This window comes from Oncorhynchus kisutch, linkage group LG19, assembly GCF_002021735.2.
Source record: "Oncorhynchus kisutch isolate 150728-3 linkage group LG19, Okis_V2, whole genome shotgun sequence".
NCBI classification, from domain to species: domain Eukaryota; kingdom Metazoa; phylum Chordata; class Actinopteri; order Salmoniformes; family Salmonidae; genus Oncorhynchus; species Oncorhynchus kisutch.
The window spans coordinates 6070273-6091981 of NC_034192.2; the positions used below are offsets into that span (position 1 = coordinate 6070273).

The window sequence follows — 21709 nt, forward strand, 5'->3', positions numbered from 1 at the left end:
GAAGAGAAGGGGAGAGAAGGGTTGAGAAGAGAAGGGGAGAGAAGGGTTGAGAAGAGAAGGGGAGAGAAGCGGAGGGGAGAGAAGAGAAGGGGAGAGAAGAGAAGCGGAGTGAAGGGGAGAGCTCTTTAAGCTGCTTCCACTTGAATTCAGTAGAGATGAGAAAGAGTCCACTGAATAATGGATCTATTCATTGGGTAGCAGAAGAAAGTAGCAGAAACAGAGTTTATATCAGTCTGACTTAAACCCCTGGACCTCTGGGTTGCTCCCCGGTTGCAGGGGGCCGTTTCAATCTGCCATTTATCTGCTTAGGCCTAATCAAAACCAGGCCTTCCGCAGCCTCCGCCTTTCACATGCAAATTGTTACATTCGCATCCAGACAACTTGACTTGTTAAAGCTTGATTGATCAAAACCTGCGGAGGAGCTGTGTACATCTGTTTGCAAATATCTGTGACGATGAGGGGCTTTCGCTGAGACCCACGAGTCACACGTTTGGTCCCCGAGCAGCGTCTGGGATGGGTATTAGCTAGCCCCCAGACCCCAATCTAACTCTCTTCAATAGACACACACACACACACACCACTGCCTGGATCAGTGCACTGATCAATCCAATAAAGTGAATTGACAGCTTCTGTAACAGAGTAAATGGATCCCCTGTCTCCTCTCTTTAGCATGATGGCGGGCTGAGGCAGGTCCCATCAGTCCTGTCCCTGGTAGGTAGTGCTCCAACCCCCTAATGGGGACTCTATTTCTACCACGCTCTCTCTCTTTCTCTATCCCAGGCCTGCTTCTCTTTCCTGGGCCTCTGAATTGCACCTCTCAGGCCTGATGTGTGCCCACAGGCACTCACTTTTACACACACACACACACACACACACACACACACACACACACACACACACACACACACACACACACACACACACACACACACACACACACACACACACACACACACACACAGCAGTCCGTGCTGGAGGGAGATCAGGGGGTCTGCGACTGAGGAGGCCACTCCGTCGGGAAATCAGCCGGACAAAAGGTGCAGTGGAGTGAGAGATTGAGGGAGGAAGCGAAGGCGGGTGGAGGAGCGGGACAAAGCCCAGGCACTAAAACCTCCTGCCAGATAGCCTTATCTGATTCCACTCCAGCGCATGATGACTTTTTTTTCAGATGGCCTTTAAAGCACACAGGTTGTGCCTTTGGTGTGAAGCCTAGCAGAAAATGTTAATCAAGAGAAGGACCGTGGCACAGAAAGGCGAGAGAAAGGGGAGAGTCACTCCGCTGAAGCTGTAATCTGTAATGAGAGTGAGGCGATTCAGTAGCGATTGAGGGAGGAACAATGGGGACGTGATGATGATGATGAGCAAGGAGGTTCACTTTTACTGCCGTTTGTTTTGCTGCTTTTTGTTCAGTTTCTTCAGTCACCACAAAGACGTCCACCGTCGGTCCGCCGGCGGCGAAAAGCCACCAGTCACATCTCATTTAACACACACTTGGACATCCCTGTCAATGTCTCCAGCTGACAGATGACAAACGGCCTGATTGCTGATCTGACGCCATGCAGGCATTCATGACCGCCTGATTAATACTTTCTCACAGAGTCACAACCTGAACAAAACGATCCTCATTCAAAGTGAGAAAGTAGTTTGCATATAACCGTTATTTCTGATCGAAATCTAGGTTAAGTCGGAATAACTGAATGACTGCAACAACAAACTCTCAATACCGTACATTATAGTCAGGAAATATGTAAACAGTGTCAGGACTGTGGTTCTATTGTGTTATATCACGTGTTGTCCTCTTGTTTATTTCGCTCCCTCTCTTCCCCGCTTAATCCCAGACCTTTGTTTCTGCTCATCATCACATGTATAAAGTATCCATAATTCCCCAAACAAAGGTCACATTCAGTGCTAGACGAGAAATGACCCCGTTTTTCCAGCGGGAGAACGACAGAGCCCAAACTAACCCGCACAGTGTCTGATTAAAAACCTGTATTTAGAGTAATTACATTCATGTAATGAGCATGGATTTTCCATGCCGTTGGCTAGGCTCAAACGTTAGCCACTGTGACGGTAATACAACAGACAGACTACGTGGGAACATTTGGGGATACGTTGGGTTTTAAGCTCTTTAAGTGCTATGATCTTTTCATTCTGTAGCGTCAAAACATGACATGAGTGCAAGTTCTACATTCTTAAAATAAATCAAAGCTTCATTATAGTTTGAGTAGTTTGACATGTTGTATGATGATGATAAAATCATCCAGTCACTGACATTAATTCAATCAAACTGGTCTAGATTGTTCCATGATATGATTCTAGAGTATATTTAAGTTTATTAATTACACAATGGAGCGACCAATGAGGTTTATATGAAGACTAAATGTTACAGTAACAGCATTATACAAGCAGGAAGTTGAGAGCTTCAGTAGGCCAGTAGGAGGTGCAGGAGGAGATAATCCGTCCTTTAATTCCTGAGCTCCACTCAATGTTGAAACTCATTCACAGAGAGTGTGTGTCTAAGACAATGTCCATATCCACACGCAACTGTTAGACAGGGGGTCGGACATTACTTAAACATACTGTACATTTCCTCTAGTCTTGGAACAGCAGTAGCTAAGGATTCATGGCCAGACTAGCCAATTCATCAATGACGATTACATTATGTTATCGTTTTCCATGAAACAAACTTAGAACCATATTTACAGGATAGTTCATCAACATTTCGTGATTCTTTAATAACGCGTCCAAATATTATTCAACATCTCTTTTGAGTCGGAGGAGAATTTGGCAGTGTGCTCCAGTCCCTTTGAGCATGGTGAATTCAGCGGGGGGGCAGAATTTGGCAACAGGCCTCATTATTGCTCCATGGACCCGTGGCTCCGCCCCTTCACTTTCCCCAAAAGGATGAGGGGGAAAAGTCTGTGTCAGGAAAACAAACAAAGACACATGCAGCGCCACACTCCCGACCCTGGCAGCACGCCACCCACCTCACCACAAACCACAGCTCACACACACACACACACACACACACACACACACACACACACACACACACACACACACACACACACACACACACACACACACACACACCTAAGTCCAATCACCTAGCGCTGCTACACACACACACACACACACACACACACACACACACACACACACACACACACACACACACACACACACACACACACACACACACACACACACACACACACCTAAGTCCAATCACCTAGCGCTGCTACACACGCACACACACAGATCCACAAAGATAAGTCCTCAAAGCCTCTAATCATCTGCTATAACTGATCTGTACTGATAAGCTGACAAAGCCAAATTCTGTGTTATTATTGCCCAGCCTCTCCTTGACATTATGCCATTAATAAAGCCATTGTGGAGGGCCCTCTCTGTTCAGACACCATATAATAGACTCTTTGACAGATTCACTTTGCCGCTCTCTGCCTCTCTCCTTCTCTGCGCTCTTTGAAAACAGCGGCAGCTAACGTGCATATTCCACGCTGATGCTCATCAATAGGCTGGCTGTTTGTTTGTCCAGTCATTTGGCGGTAATGGTAAATACACAGAGGTATTCTAGATCAAAGGCTGAGCAAACAGCCGTTACATAAAGGCACTGTACCCTAGCGCACGGGCACACACACACACACACACACACCGACACACACACAGATACATACATATACACACAGACACAGGCGCATGCGTGCAGACACACATACACACACACCCTCTTTTCTAAGTGATTGGTCTCCCTTGCTCATTAATTGAGAAGCTATTCATTGCGGTGAAAACAACAGAGCAAACGACTGCAGTGGATTCCCCACCTAACTGAATAGAACGCTAATACACGGGAGGCTGAGTGGCGTCCGGGGGGCAGGGCTGAGGTGGTGCAGTCACGGGGCCGCCAGGTGTTCCCCATCAACACTGACATTCATCAGAGACCCTGGCAGAGTGAGTCACTGACGCCAGCAGCACAGGTACAGCTACTGAGCAGCACTCCATGGGACAACAGCACACAATGGAGCTCTGAGTGGACACCAGTCTCCCTGCATGCACTTACAGTCATCCCTCTTGCGTATCTATCCAAAACAATCATGCACTCAGTCAACACAGGCATTGTATGTTCCTAGCCTACTAGGAAAACAGTGAGGTTCAGACCTGACCCCGCTCTTATCTGTATGAAAACAATCATCACTCCGCTATTGCTTATTCTTACTGTATACAATCTACGGTGTCTCTACTACTGTGATAACACAGATATGTACTTTTGATGGGAAACAGGGAGTGTGGCACAAACAGAGGCACTAGAGAAAGTGAATGTCTAGGGGTAGGAAGGATGGATGGATGGATGGTAGGATGGATGGATGAATGGGGAAGTAAAAGAAGAAAGTGGGAGAAAAGTGCATAGAGGAAGAATGGAACGAGGGAGGAGTGCGTTGAGAGGCGTCTCTCTGGGAGTGCTTTGGCCAGTGGTCAGTGCCAGACGAGAGGGTGCCAATTAAGGCCAATTAGTGCCTTTCAGCCCCTAATGAGGGGACACGTTTCCACGTGTCTGAGCGAGGGGCAGCAGCCCGCACACATGTGCAAACACACACACTGACACTCATTGTCACACAAACCCACAAAGACAAACAGAAAGTAACACCAGCAGACATAAACATGATGCTTGAACACGACTGCTAAAAATATCAAATGAGCTGAGATCTGAGAAATAGTTGAAGCCAATACACACTTATGAAAGAGAAACAGTTCCCTCTCCCCACCACACACACAAACACAAAAGCTCATCATTGGTAAAAACCTTCCTTTTGTTGTGTGGAAGGACAGCTGCAGGGTTCTTCCTCTTGGTTTACTACTGGCTGAATGAACCTGTCCAATCAGACAAGTGACTGTGCACACAGGAGAAACCCTGACCTAGGGACCAGTCTGGGGGCCCCACCCCCTTAACCTTGACCCGAGGTGTAGAGGCTCATTGTGGGACTTGCCAGGCTCGGTGCAGTGACAATGGGTGGCATGACAGAAATTGGACATTTGGGAGAAACTGAAGAACTGAAGAACTGTTTACAAAGCAGCTAATTAAAATGGTGAAATCAACTGCTGTGCTCTGGACTAAAGGAAAATTGTGTTGGGGAGAAAAATTATTTTTTAAAGTTGAGAGGCCGCAGTGTTGAGTGTAGATGCGTTTGTGTTTTGCTAACATGCTCCCTTATGGTAAGAGGCTTTGGGCAGATCAATGTGTGTCGGTTGGCAGTTTGGGGTTTTAAATGTGTGAGTGGACTCACAGTCCTCAAACCTGGAGCGGCCCCTGTTGCGGCTGGGCTGGAGGGGCCCGCTGTCCTGGAGTCTGGAGTAGATGTTTAGCACCTTTGTCTTTCTCTCCTCCCTTTTTCGCTCCTTCTCCCTAATCCTGCGCTCCAGCCTCCCTGGCCTTCTCCTGGCCCCTGTGGAAGCCCAGCCTCGCTCCCCCCAATCAGGGCAACCAGGCTCCTCCTTCACTGGAACCCCCTGGTCTGGGCTGGGGCCTGGATGGGGACACAGAGATGGAGAATCATTTTTTTTTATATTTCTTTTTATTTCACCTTTATTTAACCAGGTAGGCTAGTTGAGAACACCTTTATTTAACCAGGTAGGCTAGTTGAGAACACCTTTATTTAACCAGGTAGGCTAGTTGAGAACACCTTTATTTAACCAGGTAGGCTAGTTGAGAACAAGTTCTCATTTGCAACTGCGACCTGGCCAAGATAAAGCATAGCAGTGTGAGCAGACAACAAAGAGTTACACATGGAGTAAACAATTAACAAGTCAATAACACAGTAGAAAACAAAGGGGGAGTCTATATACAATGTGTGCAGAAGGCATGAGGAGGTAGGCGAATAATTACAATTTTGCAGATTAACACTGGAGTGATGAATGATCAGATGGTCATGTACAGGTAGAGATATTGGTGTGCAAAAGGGCAGAAAAGTAAATAAATAAAAACAGTATGGGGATGAGGTAGGTGAAAAAGGGTGGGCTATTTACCAATAGACTATGTACAGCTGCAGCGATAGCTGATGTTTGAAGTTGGTGAGGGAGATAAAAGTCTCCAACTTCAGCGATTTTTGCAATTCGTTCCAGTCACAGGCAGCAGAGAACTGGAACGAAAGGCGGCCAAATGAGGTGTTGGCTTTAGGGATGATCAGTGAGATACACCTGCTGGAGCGCATGCTACGGATGAGTGTTGCCATCGTGACCAGTGAGCTGAGATAAGGCGGAGCTTTACCTAGCATGGACTTGTAGATGACCTGGAGCCAGTGGGTCTGGCGACGAATATGTAGCGAGGGCCAGCCGACTAGAGCATACAAGTCGCAGTGGTGGGTGGTATAAGGTGCTTTAGTGACAAAACGGATGGCACTGTGATAAACTGCATCCAGTTTGCTGAGTAGAGTGTTGGAAGCCATTTTGTAGATGACATCGCCGAAGTCGAGGATCGGTAGGATAGTCAGTTTTACTAGGGTAAGCTTGGCGGCGTGAGTGAAGAAGGCTTTGTTGCGGATTAGAAAGCCGACTCTTGATTTGATTTTCGATTGGAGATGTTTGATATGAGTCTGGAAGGCAATCTCATGGCATTGGGCAGATTTCAAAGCCCATCTGAGTCTGAGAGGTCATCATATTGCATTCATATCCCCATAAGCAGATCTATGAGAACTAACACTGTTTATGGTTAAGGTTTGGTACCTTCTTGTTTGTGGTACTCATTCACTGGTTATTGTATTTTCATGATGCTGACCCACTTAGTTTAATATTACTGTTGTGTGCCTAGTAGAGTTCCACAAAGCACTTTGAAAGTCAACATGCTAGGTGTTCTGCATTTGTGTACATATATCTTGCTACTTAAGAAATCACTTTGCAACCACTCCCCCCCCCCCCATCACAAACACACGTTCACCTCTTTGTCCTCCCTAAACATCCCAGTCACATCACATCTTCACTCCTCTGTTCTTTACACATCCTAACTGAAAGAGGGACCCTCCCTTCGGGAAACTTAACCACTCAGTCGATTTGGCACTGGCCACCAATTAGGAGTCCCATTATCTGCCAATGAAATGTCAGAATAATGCACTTCCTGGCCTGGAAGTGCAGGGACAACGAGTGCCATCAATGAAGACTCAAGGTACATCGAGGCTTGGATTGTGATTACAAGTTCCTTCTTTTAAAAAAAAACTATTGTAGTCATTCTTAACCATAAGTGTTACTTGTGTAACAGTTTCAGGCATTTCAGCATTAGGATGGTGTTAGTTAGACCTTACGATCAGGAGAAAGCTTGACCAACTAGAGTGATAGGGTTCAAATCTATCTTTCATCAAAAACGTCACAGGCTGTCATCATATATCATATATTGTGCTGAAAGGTCAGAGGTCAGCAGCTCAGATGGATATAGTCATGTCTCATTTGACAATCCGTCTTCCACCACAGTGAACACAATCACATCTCTACTTCAGTTTCTGTGTCGGGCACCATTCTCAATAACAAAGGCTTTTGGGCAGTAAAATACTGTCCACCGATACAACATTTTATTTGTGTGCAACATCAATCATGTTTAGATGATTTATTTAAATGAAATTGGAAGGACCAAGGAGATGGATAATACAAATGATATCATACTGTATAGAATGCATGCCTATACACCATGAAAGTAGAAGGAACGGTGACAAAATGTTAGTTCAATTGCTATCTGAAATGATGCATTTGTGCAAGCGCTTTAAAATCTTACATGAACACATTTCATAATATATTGATGTTCATTATTGGACAAGACCAACTAGACTGATCATTTTAAACATAGCGACTCTGAGACATTCTGGATACAAAGTAAAAGCTTCATGAATAATTTGGTACCTTCCTTTCTGAAAGCTCCTATTCTAACATGGCCTAATCCGTGAATGCTGGGGAGTGATTACTGGTCAGTTCAAGCTGGAAACAAGACAGTGGCCTGCTTAGAAACCATCTAAAACACACAGACCAGGTTACCATACCAACAGAGCCATCTGAATCGTGGCAGATAGCTGGATTTGGCTGTGTGTAGCCAAGTCAAATCCCCTCCCTGATCTCAAAAGGCCACCGAAGACAAAAAAAAAAAAATCACACACCACCCCCCCTCTGGCCGGCTCTGCCCCTGAACACAAAAATACACACATTGACTGCCCCTCCACACAGAAACACCCCAACATCCAGTCCACCATGAAGAGGCAGGAAGGTTGGACTTGTATCTTTTTCTTTGTGTGTTTGAGAAAAGGATGAGCGTCAGTGAAACAATCAGTGCCATTCACCGATGCCACCCAGAGCCTCGACTCCTCTATCTGTCCAGAAGAAAGGCTGGAATAAAGGGAGGGGCGGAGGAAAAAGGCAAATCCGTCCAGATTATTATTCATGGGGAGGGATTGGCCTTTTCAGGTCTCCTTTATTGGCCGGTTCGTTTTCCAACACGTCATCCTCTCTATCAGCCGCTGACAAGTGCCAATCAAAGGGCCTGGATGAATCCAGGTTTGAAAAAGGGCAAGGAGGGAGAGAAAATTATGGTGGATTTTGGAGGAGACAATGGCCTCTGAGCCCACAGTGACAGTGGTTTAGAGACAATGGTGACACAGCTACATTGTCAGTGTGTGGTCCTCTGGGGGGTGGGGGGGGGGGGGGGGGGTGGAGGAACACGACTAATCTCTACTCCAGTGTCTTTCCCTTCTCTTTCACCGGCCCTAATCTGTCCAGCTAGTGGCTCCCCGAAGCCTTCCGGAACAATCTACCAGGGTCAGTCCAGATTAGTCCTTTTTGTGGCCCCGGCTCATAACGATATTCACTTAGGGCGCTAACGGCTTCAGTTACAGCTGAATGCTAAACTCTGGGGTAAACACAGGAGTGACCTAAGTGGCCTAAGTGGCATTGGCCTGTATTCTGCCTATTGGATCATGCACAGGTGGACATTGTTTGGAACAAGCCACATTATAAAGCTATAAACCTGTTATAACAAATAACTACGACAACAGGGTCTGTATTTCACATTTGTCGTATATTCTTTATTTGGATGCATACTTTTAGGTCAAAATCCTTTTTGCATTCGTAAATTCAGATGGCACAACATGCTGTCATCCTACAATGCTGTCCCCATAGTGTCACATTGAGCCCTAACAGTTTCATTCTATGGACTACTTAGGGAGCTCTATTGAGAGTTTTAACTGTGCCGTTCCTCCGCTTGGAAACCCAATCTCACCTAACCTATGGCCACACAAAGCCATCCCACACACTGGGCACCTCTCAAAGTCTCGCTGACCCCGGGGCTGACCCCTCAGCGCCCTCCCCATGACCCTCTCCTGGGCTCTGACCATGTCTTTGGACTCCCAGAGGTCATTGTGCACGAACACACAGACCATCACCAAGGATACCTGGGATGACATCTTGTTTTTTATGTGACAAGTTTGTTCTCGCAGAGCTGCAGTAAATAAGACCGTGTTTTGGGGTTACGGGATGTTTAGGTCTCCACCACAACAAACGGCTGTCTTATGTCCAATGAGCATTATGAGCGTTCCATTGCAGGCGTGTAAAATAGAGGTAATAATACAGTGGGAAAACTTTACTATCCCACATTAAGACATCTCACTAAAATGTCACTCACCCCTGTCATTTAAGGAGGTAAGGGCCTGGCTGGTTTGGTCACTTCCCTCGGACTCCTCCCCATCTGTAAGTTAACATAGATGTAGTCATGTGACACAGCTCCTGGTATCTGACCAGGGAGTGTAACCCACCAGTCATGGTGTCCTGACATCAGACAACAAGCAGTGGAGCCAAGAGGACATGTTACATGTTACTGTGCCCTTGGTCATAGTTAACGGCTAAGTACGGTGGCCTTCATGCACGGCCGTTGAATCACAGGTACGACCACTGGGTTTATAATGGTGCTGTCACTGAGCCGCAACACGGCGAGCCACGGGCCATTAGGGCCAACATAACACAATGACTGATACAGGAGAGTCACTCAGCGTTAAAACACATGGCATGATCACAGGTGTGGTGAAATAGAGGAGAAAGTGAAGAGAGGGAAAAGGGAAAAGGAGAAATTGAATGGGGAGAAAGTTTTAGCTTAAAAAGAGTGTCTCTGCTTCACCGAAGAGAGAGAAATGGGAAGGGGGTCAAAGTCAAACCCAATTGATCCTTCCTTTCCCTTTCCTTCCTGTGAAGCCTGTTTTCTCTGTGTTTCTGGTCCTACAGTACTTGCTCTGCCTTTGAACCCATTATTCATCAGTGTACACAAGACGGCCACACAGGAGAGGACCACTCTGCTCGCCAGCCGGCTCTACGGAGGATTATCAGGCTTAAATGTACCGGACGCAGAGAAACACGGCCAAACACAGCGGTGACAGTAAGAACACAATGGCTTTGAATAAGACCCGCTCTAGTATGGACAGAGGGGGCTTTTACAGAGACCAAACACTCATGTTATGGACAGCCTCTTGTAGGTATTGACTGATTAAAGATAGCTGTTAAGGGTTTCCTGAGCTGTATGCTTCGTTTCAGAGAAAAGGGTCAAATGCATAATATGCAGAGCAAGCTGAAGTACAATGATTAGGAAATCAAATCAATAAGGTTGTTAAGAGATCATGTTCCTTCAGTGTGGATGTGATAAGAGTTATACGATGCAGTACCACAGCAGGACTCGCATTGGGAACTGGTGGACCCGGATATGGTGCCTGATGGACTGGAATCACTGATCCATGACGATGGTGACCTGGAACCATCCTCGTTGTGGGACTGCTGAAAACACAAGCATAAAACCGCGACACGACGATCACATTATTCATTCTGACCTGTGTTCAATCCATATTGACCAATCAGGCATGACTATTACAAAAAAACAAACATTATAACCACATAATGCGTGCCAATCCCGTACCAGCACACTAGACTCTAAACATGTGATGTATTAGTGGTCCAGTATGCAAATAGCCTAATGTGAATCATGCCCCGGGTACTCAGAACCTTTCATTGTGGTTAGACAAAATCACAGGGGGCTTATAAGACACATTGAGCCTTTCAGAGAGCAGAGGAAGCTCTCTCCTCCATCATAAAGAGATGAATAGTCGATCGCGTGGAGCACCTGCATCCATTCCACTGCACCCCGGCACTCGCAGCGCTGCGTTTACCCCCTGACCCCTCACCCCTGACCCTGTCTGATCCATCCCACCAGTGGCGCATCCTCCAAAAGAGTCCCCCCTGTATAGAGCCTCATCTAAGTGTGAGTGAGTGGTCCCCCGTTTGGATAGAGCAGTGGGCTGAGTGGAGCGTGGTGTAAATAGGCTGTCTGCTCTTTCAGTGGTACAGTCACCCTCCGGTGGCCTGTGACTGATTAACTACACACCTGCTGCACTGCACGCTTCTCTCACTGTTGTTATAGTGTGTTTCAATTATCAACAACAATTTGGCTGCTTGATCCGGGATGGCAGTTATAAATTCACGCCAGTTCAAGTTTATACTGTAAATAGAGGTCTTTGTCTCAGTCAGTGTCTGTGTGTTTGTATAGTCTGTGTTTAAACAACAATGTACAATAGTCATTTAAGGAGACGGATGAAAGCCACAAGGGGGGGGGGAGGTTGTTGTGAGGGATAGTTTAGGGGAGGGCCTACAGACACTCACCATTGTGTGCTCACCCTGTCCCTGGACTTTGCCTGTGGCGACACACCTCTCAGACACACTGCCGTCTCCACAGCTGCCAGCTGTGAGGGGCTGCAGGACGCCTGACAACAACAACACACACACACATCCATGCAGGCACGCACACACACATCAATTTGAAGACACATACTAGATAGATCTTGTGTGCGCGTGCCAGCGTGCCCGATGTACACGCTTGCGCGTGTGTTTTCCTTTGTGTTTGAGTGCACCGATATGAGTAATGCCATGTATTAGTCAAAAGTATGGTTCCTAATCTCTCTGCAAATGCTGATATAAAAAGAGGGGGGGGGGAAACATGGAGGAGCACCTGTCTCGCAGAAGCGTGCCAGGTGCAAACACAGAATGGGAAAACATTGTTCTGGAGACACACCTAGGAGGACAGACAGACGACCTCCCTGCAGTGTCTACATCTCCAGGCATGCCACAGGGATGCGTCACCGAGTGAAGAGGATTTAGTTTGATTCAATGACTGTATTCAAGGCCATTGCCAATTCAGAGGAGAATCATCACACTGAGCAATAGTTTTGTCAATATCATGGAAAACAAGTTATACATATTTTGTTTGCCTATAAAACTACAATATGATGTGCTTATTTCCAACAGTTTGCTCATCGACCACTTGTGTTCCTTTTACCAATTTACGGGACGTTTGGTCAACTTTCTATGCCATTTCTTGCATCACCCAGAGTGATATGCGCGTGCCGCACAGACACAATCACATCCAGATTGTGCCATTGTTAAACGAGATACTTTTGTGTGTCTGGGCTCAGGTCTCCAGGTTAATGGTAAATGCGAAGCGGTTTGATCTTTATTAATATGGCATATCATATCCCAATAAAACGTTTTGCCAAAGCCAGAAATGAGCCTCCATATCTTTATGGCCTTTCAGTTAAGAGCCTGCAGCAGCATGCCTGGGAGCAGATGAGAGGCGGTTCACACTGTAAAGACATTACTCTCAAGGCCGGCCAACGACTGGCAGGCACACACCCATAACGCTGCTTGGTATTCCCCTGTCCAGGCTATTCTACAGAATACTCCTCTGTCTGGATTTTCCCTGTTGTGAAATCAACGGGTTTTCTGTTTCTATCAAAGGTCATAGCCTGGCTCATTGTAACTGATGTTACAGAAACTGTTGAAGGAGTGAGTTTTCATCTAATCTTATTGAGACAATGTCTCAAACACAGTGTGTATATAAAGACATGTGTCAGTCCAATCACATTCACTGACACGCAAATGAATCACAGACTGGGTTGGGTGTTGAGTTGTAAATCAGGGATACCTGTAGTATACAGCGTTGGACTCAGAGGTCTTCTGGCTCGGAGCGCCGCTGTGTGGCCTGTTGTTCCGTCTTCTGTTGGGGAGTACATGTCCTGACCAGCGAGCCAGTGGGGCTCCACAGGGTCCGACCGGTCCAGGAGCAGGAGCTGCACACGGGACAGGGAGCCCAGGTCCCCTGAGTCACAGCCCACTGTCAGAGCAGCCAGGCCTGGGGACATCTCTGCAGAGGTGGCATACAGTATACAGGACAACTGAAGCATTATGTGAAACAGCAGATCCAACACATCAGAACTAAAGCATTAAAAATGGACTAATGGAGTCCATGGCATTAGTCAGTCCATCTACTAACTCATTTAATTTTCTTTCTTGACATTTAGCAGATACTCTTATCCAGAGAACATACATACATTTTCATGCTGATCCCCTGTGGGATGCAAACCCACAACCCTGGTGTTGCAAGAGACATGCTCTACCAACTGAGCTACAAGGGACTCAACAAATAATACATTAGTCAGGACCAGATCACAGGGACCCCTGGATAACCAGGGATAGGCCAGAGAGCCTCTCTGAACCAGATTAGAGGTAGAGGAAATAGTCCTGTTGTATGGATCAGTGAGGTGTGTGTGCAAATATGACTGACAACCCTCCAGCTCCACCCCCTCAGTCCTAGGCTCCAAAGTTCTCTGTCACGGCCAATTAAAAGGGGATCAGTAACAGTGTGGGCTCCCTGCCCATGCAAATCCTCGGCCCACGCCGTCCAGGCAGAGAGCAGGGTGTGGAGCTGCTGTTCCCTGGGAGGGGATTTCACACAGCTGCTGGGCTGGAGCTGCCTCATATCACGCTCCGCTGCAGGTCAACCCTGCTTCTCCTCTCAATGTAATCTCAGTCCCACCATCTCACAGCCATAGTGGAATGCATTGTGTTTTATAGTGCATAAAAAGTATCACATCTGGATAGTTTTCTAGTTGTTAAGTACAGTACAGCTTTTTTTACAGTATGTCCTTTGAGCGACTAACTTTTAGAGACTTTGAGCGACTTGAAATGAATTCCACCTAGATCAGGGGAAGACAACCCTGTTCCTGGAGTGATGGAGGTACTGCAGGATGACGTTCCAACTAGGCACCACACCTGACCAACCGAGCTAATTCCTCAGTTCAGTGATTCAACACACCTGGTGCCTGTGGACCTCTAGGACCAGGGTTGCCTTCCCATGGCCCAGGGAATTCTCCTGCCTCCACAATGCATTGCGTGTGTCTCTGGGTGTGTTTCTGTTTGTCAGGTAAACCCCTTCAGGTGAGAAAAAAAGGGAACTGGCTGTCTGATTGATTAAGGAGTTGTGGTGAAGGAAGTCCCGTGGTGAAACACATTGTGATGACACACTTTCAGTTAGGCTGGGAGTTAACCCCCTCATTAGCCATGAGAATGCAACCCATTGTAAAGACACACTGTTACAGGTAACAAAGGTCTAACCCTGTGATTAAAGTGTTAACTAGCTATACTGCCACCCAGATGGAGAGTGGCCATACACACTTAGATGCCTGTGAGTCAGTAGCAAAGTTTAAGAGGTCAGTCAGTTTAAGACAGTTTTACATGTATTTGCTTTCCAGGCTCTATACTGATAATAGATGTCTTTATTTGTCAATTGAGGAAGATGTTACACCACTGACATGATCCCAGCACATCCTCAGGGCAAAGGTCATGGAGGTCAGACGGAGGTTCAGGTCAAGCGAGCAGGTTAAACATCCTAAACACCTTGTCAGGGATTAGAGGGGATGAGAGAAGCTTGAGGAAGTCCTCAGTGAGTGAGAAAATCACTGTCTGCGTTGGGTAATGTTCCACTTCGCAGCTCACTGAACTGACCAACCTCAGGAGACACACACACAGACACACACGCATTTACTGTACACACACAAAGACGTGACACACTGTTCCACAACAGAGCGCTGAGATACACACATCACCGTCACACCCCAGTCCATTACATTAGAGAGGCTGAGGAAGGAGAGCATGTATCATTAATGGTGTTCAGACAAACATGGCCACAACAACAAATAGGAAAAAGACGATCAGGGGCCGTGACCTTTGCAGTGACATAACTGTCTAAATAATGCAAATTCATTTTAAAACCATAGACTGCCCAGGTAGAAACAACTCTAAACATCAGGTACATTCCACAAGTAGCTGGTTAAGCATTCACTTGCTCTAAAAAAAATTACGGTTAATTCACCAACTTTGATACAAAGTAAAAAGCCAATGGCATACAACAAAGCTCTTCTTTTCCAAGTGTCTACAGTTAGAGGAGCACATGTTTGACATAAATATAGAGCACGTTTCTGATGTAATCATTTTGTAGACCCTTGACAGGTGTGACATAATGTGGGTGTACAGGACCTGTACCAGGTGGGCTGCAGTCTGCTGGGCTGAGTGGCTGGTCTAGGGACAGACAGGAGCCGGTCCGCGGGGCGATGGCCTCCAGTTCATCAAACACATGGGACTGGCTAGAGCTGACCTGAGAACAGCGGGACCAGGAGGACACTGTGTCACTGCCACCTGAAACAGCACAAGCAGGTTGGGCATATCACATAGAGAACATACTACTGTACTGTGTTACGTGATGCAATAGAAATAGAGGATCCGTTCTGAGCAGAACTCCTATTTATTTATTTAAAGTGTTCCGACCAGCATAATAAAGTTCTGAACCGGTTCGAACCCCCAAAAAGTTCATTTTCGTTCTTTTTTTACCCTGTGAAATCAACATAGTTCTTTCATTTAGTCCACCAAGAAATGTGGGTAGAGCAGCTTGCTTTAGAACGTGTAAGCTAGTTGTTTACATGTTTGAGAACAAATAAGTGCAGGCGAGAGATGTGACTGAAATTTTACGGGTGGGGAGAGAGCAAGAGAGAGGGGTGGACGTGGAGGGGGCTTGGCTTGAAGTGCTGAGCATCATGACATGATGTGAATTGGAATATGTTTATGCTATTACTAGCATCATGACTTCACTGAATTACAGAATTACAATATATATTAGACATTAGGGGGAAAAAATGTGATCAAAAATTTACATTATTACATTATTAACTGGTTCAAGATTTAAAAGTAGTGGTTGTTCTGTTCTGCAACACTAGAGATCACTTTCTTTCCCGGTTCTGTTTCCATTCCTCTAAAAGAAAAATGGGTTTTCGCTGCTCCCTGAACTGGTTCCAACACCTGGTTGTAACTCAAGTAGTGCCTGACTGCCTGTCCCCTCTAGGCTTCACAGAGACGGCTCGGTATCATACCCATGCACACACAACAAACACACACTTCACCCAGACACCCAACAAACTCCCACTCCTTCTTGCCCTGAGCCAGTGTCATCAACCCTCCACCCCCACCACCAAACCAGGACCTCCACGGGAGAGGATGCCCCCCCAGGTGGAGTCTGTGTCAGCCTACACAGAGCCAGTCAGACCCTGGGGCTACGGGAGATGGTACTATACACACAGGAGCCACGCTCTCCCTCTAAGCCCTCATTACCACATACCTCACTCACAGGACAGGCCAAACGTCCGCCCTTAAATCACTCTTTACTTGACTCTTCTCAAAACAGTCAAAACACCCCTGTTTTCTTTGCCTTTTTTTGTAACGGTAACTGAAAATGGTGTGCTGAGGGTTTCTGTCATGATGACAGCCTCAGAGAATGAGCTCTTCTTCTTTCATATGGACATGTACAACAGATAGCAGACACACATAATATATACACACGCAAATAAAGAACACACAAACTCAGCTCCTTTACGTCTGATGGCACGCACACACACACACACACACACACACACACACACACACACACACACACACACACACACACACACACACACACACACACACACACACACACACACACACACACACACACACACACAGACATACACACACACACACCATTGTGCATTCCAGTGCCTCGGCTCTCTACTCAGAGAGACAATGGAGGGACTTGACTTGACACTTTAAAGCATATTGCTGCTGTCAAGTCAGCCATCATTCTGAGGAGTGCTACGGAGTCGGGACTGTGGTGTTGGTGGATAGGGGGGCGTGGGGGCAAGGCCAGGCAGGGCAGGAAGGAGTCAGCCAAGACAAGGTTCCTCTGTGTCCCCATGTACCCCCCCCTGTCCCCCCACTCTGGCCACACCGTGGGGCTGAAAGGCTGGGTGGTGTCCTGGGTCTGGGTGGTGGAGAGGCCAGGCCAGGGCACCACAATAGGCCAGCGTCCCGCTCCATTGTCAAGGACAGTTACACTCTGGAGATGATGCTCAATGAGGGGTCGCCTTGGGGTCACCCTCTGATTGTTGGGCCCTGGCGTGGGGACCTGAAAGGGAGCTGAGGGGAGCACACAAAGAGAGGACCCCATCTGAAAAGGACTGCAGAGGGGTGAGGGGTTCCTGCACACCAAATACACCCCCACACACACGAGAGGGATCATTAGCCTGTATAACACTCTGCCCAAGACATTGACATCCCCAACTATGGGAATGAAATTGAGCAAATTCAGCAACATTTCTATTTTGTTCTCACATACATTATAGCGTCGATATTTTAATATGGAAAAAATAACAAACTTCATCTTATATATTGAATATAAACTCAGCAAAAAAGAAACATCCTCTCATTGTCAACTGTGTTTATTTTCAGAAAACTTATATTATAAATATTTGTATGAACATAACAAGATTCAACAACTGAGACATAAACTGAACAAGTTCCACAGACGTGACTAACATAAATGGAATAATGTGTCCCTAAACAAAGGGGGGGTCAAAATCTAAAGTAACAGTGTGGTCACCAGCTGCATTAAGTACTGAAGTGCATCTCCTCCTCATGGACTGCACCAGATTTGCCAGTTCTTGCTGTGAGATGTTACCCCACTCTTCCACCAAGGCACCTGCAAGTTCCCTGACATTTCTAGGGGGAATGGCCCTAGCCCTCACCCTCCGAACAGGTCCCAGATGTGCTGGGCTCTTCACTGGCCATGGCAGAACACTGACATTCCTGTCTTGCAGGAAATCACACACAGAACGAGCAGTATGGCTGGTGGCATTGTTATGCTGGAGGGTCATGTCAGGATGAGCCTGCAGGAAGGGTACCACATGAGGGAGGTGGATGTCTTCCCTGTAACGCACAGCGTTGAGATTGCCTGCAATGACAACAAGCTCAGTCCGATGATGCTGTAACACACCGCCCCAGACCATGACGGACCCTCCACTTCCAAATCGATCCCGCTCCAGAGTACAGGCCTCGGCGTAACGCTCATTCCTTCGACGATAAACGCGAATCCGACCATCACCCCTGGTGAGACAAAACCACGACTCGTCAGTGGAGAGCACTTTTTGCCAGTCCTGTCTGATCCAGCGACGGTGGGTTTGTGCCCATAGGCGACTTTGTTGCCGGTGATGTCTGGTGAGGACCTGCCTTACAACAGGCCTACAAGCCCTCAGTCCAGCCTCTGTCAGTTTATTGGGGAAAGTCTGAGCACTGATGGAGGGATTGTGCATTCATGGTGTAACTCGGGCAGTTGTTGTTGCCATCCTGTACCTGTCCTGCAGGTGTGATGTTCGGATGTACCGATCCTGTGCAGGTGTTGTTACAAGTGGTCTGCCGCTGTGAGGATGATCAGCTGTCCGTCCTGTCTCCCTGTAGCGCTGTCTTAGGCGTCTCACATTGCAATTTATTGCTCTGGCAACATCTGCAGTCCTCATGCCTCCTTGCAGCATGCCTAAGTCACGTTCACGCAGATGAGCAAGGACCCTGGGTATCTTTCTTTTGGTGTTTTTCAGTCAGTAGAAAGGCCTCTTTAGTGGTCAAGGTTTTCATAACTGTAACCTTAATTGCCTACCGTCTGTAAGCTGTTAGTGTCTTAATGACCGTTCCACAGGTGCAAGTTCATTAATTGTTTATGGTTCATTGAACAAGCATGGGAAACCGTGTTTAAACCATTTACAATGAAGATCTGTGAAGATATTTGGATTTTTACAAATTATCTTTGAAAGACAGGGTCCTGAAAAAGGGACGTTTCTTTTTTTGCCGAGTTTAGAATTGTAGAATGTTGAAATGTTTTCACCAAAACCTGGGTCTGTCTACATCTGTGTGAAATATTTTTATTTTATAATTAATTTAACCTTAATTTAACTAGGCAAGTCAGTTAAGAACAAATTCTTATTCTACATTTATTTCTGTGTGAAATAAATGAACCAGTGACTTGCTCTGCAACTGCCCCGTAGAGAACAGTGTGCCACCATATAGCTGTATCTCCTCCATAGAGAACAATGTGTCACCATATAGCTGTATCTCCTCCATAGAGAACAGCATGCCACCATATAGCTGTATCTCCTCCATAGAGAACAGCATGCCACCATATCGCTGTATCTCCTCCATAGAGAACAACGTGCCACCATATAGCTGTATCTCCTCCATAGAGAACAATGTGCCACCACCATATCGCTGTATCTCCCCATAGAGAACAGCATGCCACCATATAGCTGTATCTCCTCCATAGAGAACAATGTGCCACCATATAGCTGTATCTCCTCCATAGAGAACAGCATGCCACCATATAGCTGTATCTCCTCCATAGAGAACAATGTGCCACCACCATATAGCTGTATCTCCTCCATAGAGAACAATGTGCCACAACCATATAGCTGTATCTCCCCGTAGAGAGCAGCATCCCACCATATAGCTGTATCTCCTCCATAGAGAACAATGTGCCACCATATAGCTGTATCTCCTCCATAGAGAACAATGTGCCACCATATAGCTGTATCTCCTCCATAGAGAACAATGTGCCACCACCATATCGCTGTATCTCCCCATAGAGAACAGCATGCCACCATATAGCTGTATCTCCTCCATAGAGAACAATGTGCCACCATATAGCTGTATCTCCTCCATAGAGAACAATGTGCCACCACCATATAGCTGTATCTCCCCATAGAGAACAGCATGCCACCATATAGCTGTATCTCCTCCATAGAGAACAACGTGCCACCATATAGCTGTATCTCCCCATAGAGAACAGCATGCCACCATATAGCTGTATCTCCTCCATAGAGAACAACGTGCCACCATATAGCTGTATCTCCCCATAGAGAACAGCATGCCACCATATAGCTGTATCTCCTCCATAGAGAACAGCATGCCACCATATAGCTGTATCTCCTCCATAGAGAACAACGTGCCACCATATAGCTGTATCTCCCCATAGAGAACAGCATGCCACCATTTAGCTGTATCTCCTCCATAGAGAACAGCATGCCACCATATAGCTGTATCTCCTCCATAGAGAACAACGTGCCACCATATAGCTGTATCTCCTCCATAGAGAACAGCATGCCGCCATATAGCTGTATCTCCTCCATAGAGAACAGCATGCCACCATATAGCTGTATCTCCTCCATAGAGAACAACGTGCCACCATATAGCTGTATCTCCTCCATAGAGAACAATGTGCCACCACCATATAGCTGTATCTCCTCCATAGAGAACAGCATGCCACCATATAGCTGTATCTCCTCCATAGAGAACAGCATGCCACCATATAGCTGTATCTCCTCCATAGAGAACAGCATGCCACCATATAGCTGTATCTCCTCCATAGAGAACAGCATGCCACCATATAGCTGTATCTCCTCCATAGAGAACAGTGTGCCACCATATAGCTGTATCTCCTCCATAGAGAACAGCATCCCACCATATAGCTGTATCTCCTCCATAGAGAACAGCATGCCACCATATAGAACTGTAGCTATCTATGATAGAGAACAGTGTGCCACCATATAGCTGTATCTCCTCCATAGAGAACAGCATGCCACCATATAGCTGTATCTCCTCCATAGAGAACAGCATGCCACCATATAGCTGTATCTCCTCCATAGAGAACAATGTGCCACCATATAGCTGTATCTCCTCCATAGAGAACAATGTGCCACCATATAGCTGTATCTCCTCCATAGAGAACAGCATGCCACCATATAGCTGTATCTCCTCCATAGAGAACAGCATGCCACCATATAGCTGTATCTCCTCCATAGAGAACAGCATGCCACCATATAGCTGTATCTCCTCCATAGAGAACAATGTGCCACCATATAGCTGTATCTCCTCCATAGAGAACAACGTGCCACCATATAGCTGTATCTCCTCCATAGAGAACAGCATGCCACCATATAGCTGTATCTCCTCCATAGAGAACAATGTGCCACCATATAGCTGTATCTCCTCCATAGAGAACAGCATGCCACCATATAGCTGTATCTCCTCCATAGAGAACAATGTGCCACCATATAGCTGTATCTCCTCCATAGAGAACAGCATGCCACCATATAGCTGTATCTCCTCCATAGAGAACAATGTGCCACCTTATAGCTGTATCTCCTCCATAGAGAACAACGTGCCACCATATAGCTGTATCTCCTCCATAGAGAACAGCATGCCACCATATAGCTGTATCTCCTCCATAGAGAACAATGTGCCACCACCATATAGCTGTATCTCCTCCATAGAGAACAATGTGCCACAACCATATAGCTGTATCTCCCCGTAGAGAGCAGCATCCCACCATATAGCTGTATCTCCTCCATAGAGAACAATGTGCCACCATATAGCTGTATCTCCTCCATAGAGAACAATGTGCCACCATATAGCTGTATCTCCTCCATAGAGAACAATGTGCCACCAC

At 46.5% G+C, this 21709-nt stretch overlaps 1 protein-coding gene across 5 annotated transcripts in view; it reads right to left on the bottom strand.

Moving 5' to 3' along the window:
• Positions 1-21709, bottom strand: part of LOC109896663 (endochitinase A) — a 71659-nt gene that overhangs the window by 19337 nt on the left and 30613 nt on the right. For 2 of the 5 annotated variants that reach the window (XM_031797461.1, XM_031797466.1), the window contains exons 6-11: positions 15388-15546; positions 12998-13216; positions 11680-11780; positions 10692-10800; positions 9665-9727; positions 5301-5540 (exon numbers count right to left, since the gene is read on the bottom strand). In XM_031797461.1, the coding sequence (XP_031653321.1) occupies positions 5301-5540; positions 9665-9727; positions 10692-10800; positions 11680-11780; positions 12998-13216; positions 15388-15546 (891 nt within the window). The remainder of the gene's footprint in view (positions 1-5300; positions 5541-9664; positions 9728-10691; positions 10801-11679; positions 11781-12997; positions 13217-15387; positions 15547-21709) is intronic. The other 3 variants (XM_031797463.1, XM_031797462.1, XM_031797464.1) reach the window with 3 other exon arrangements.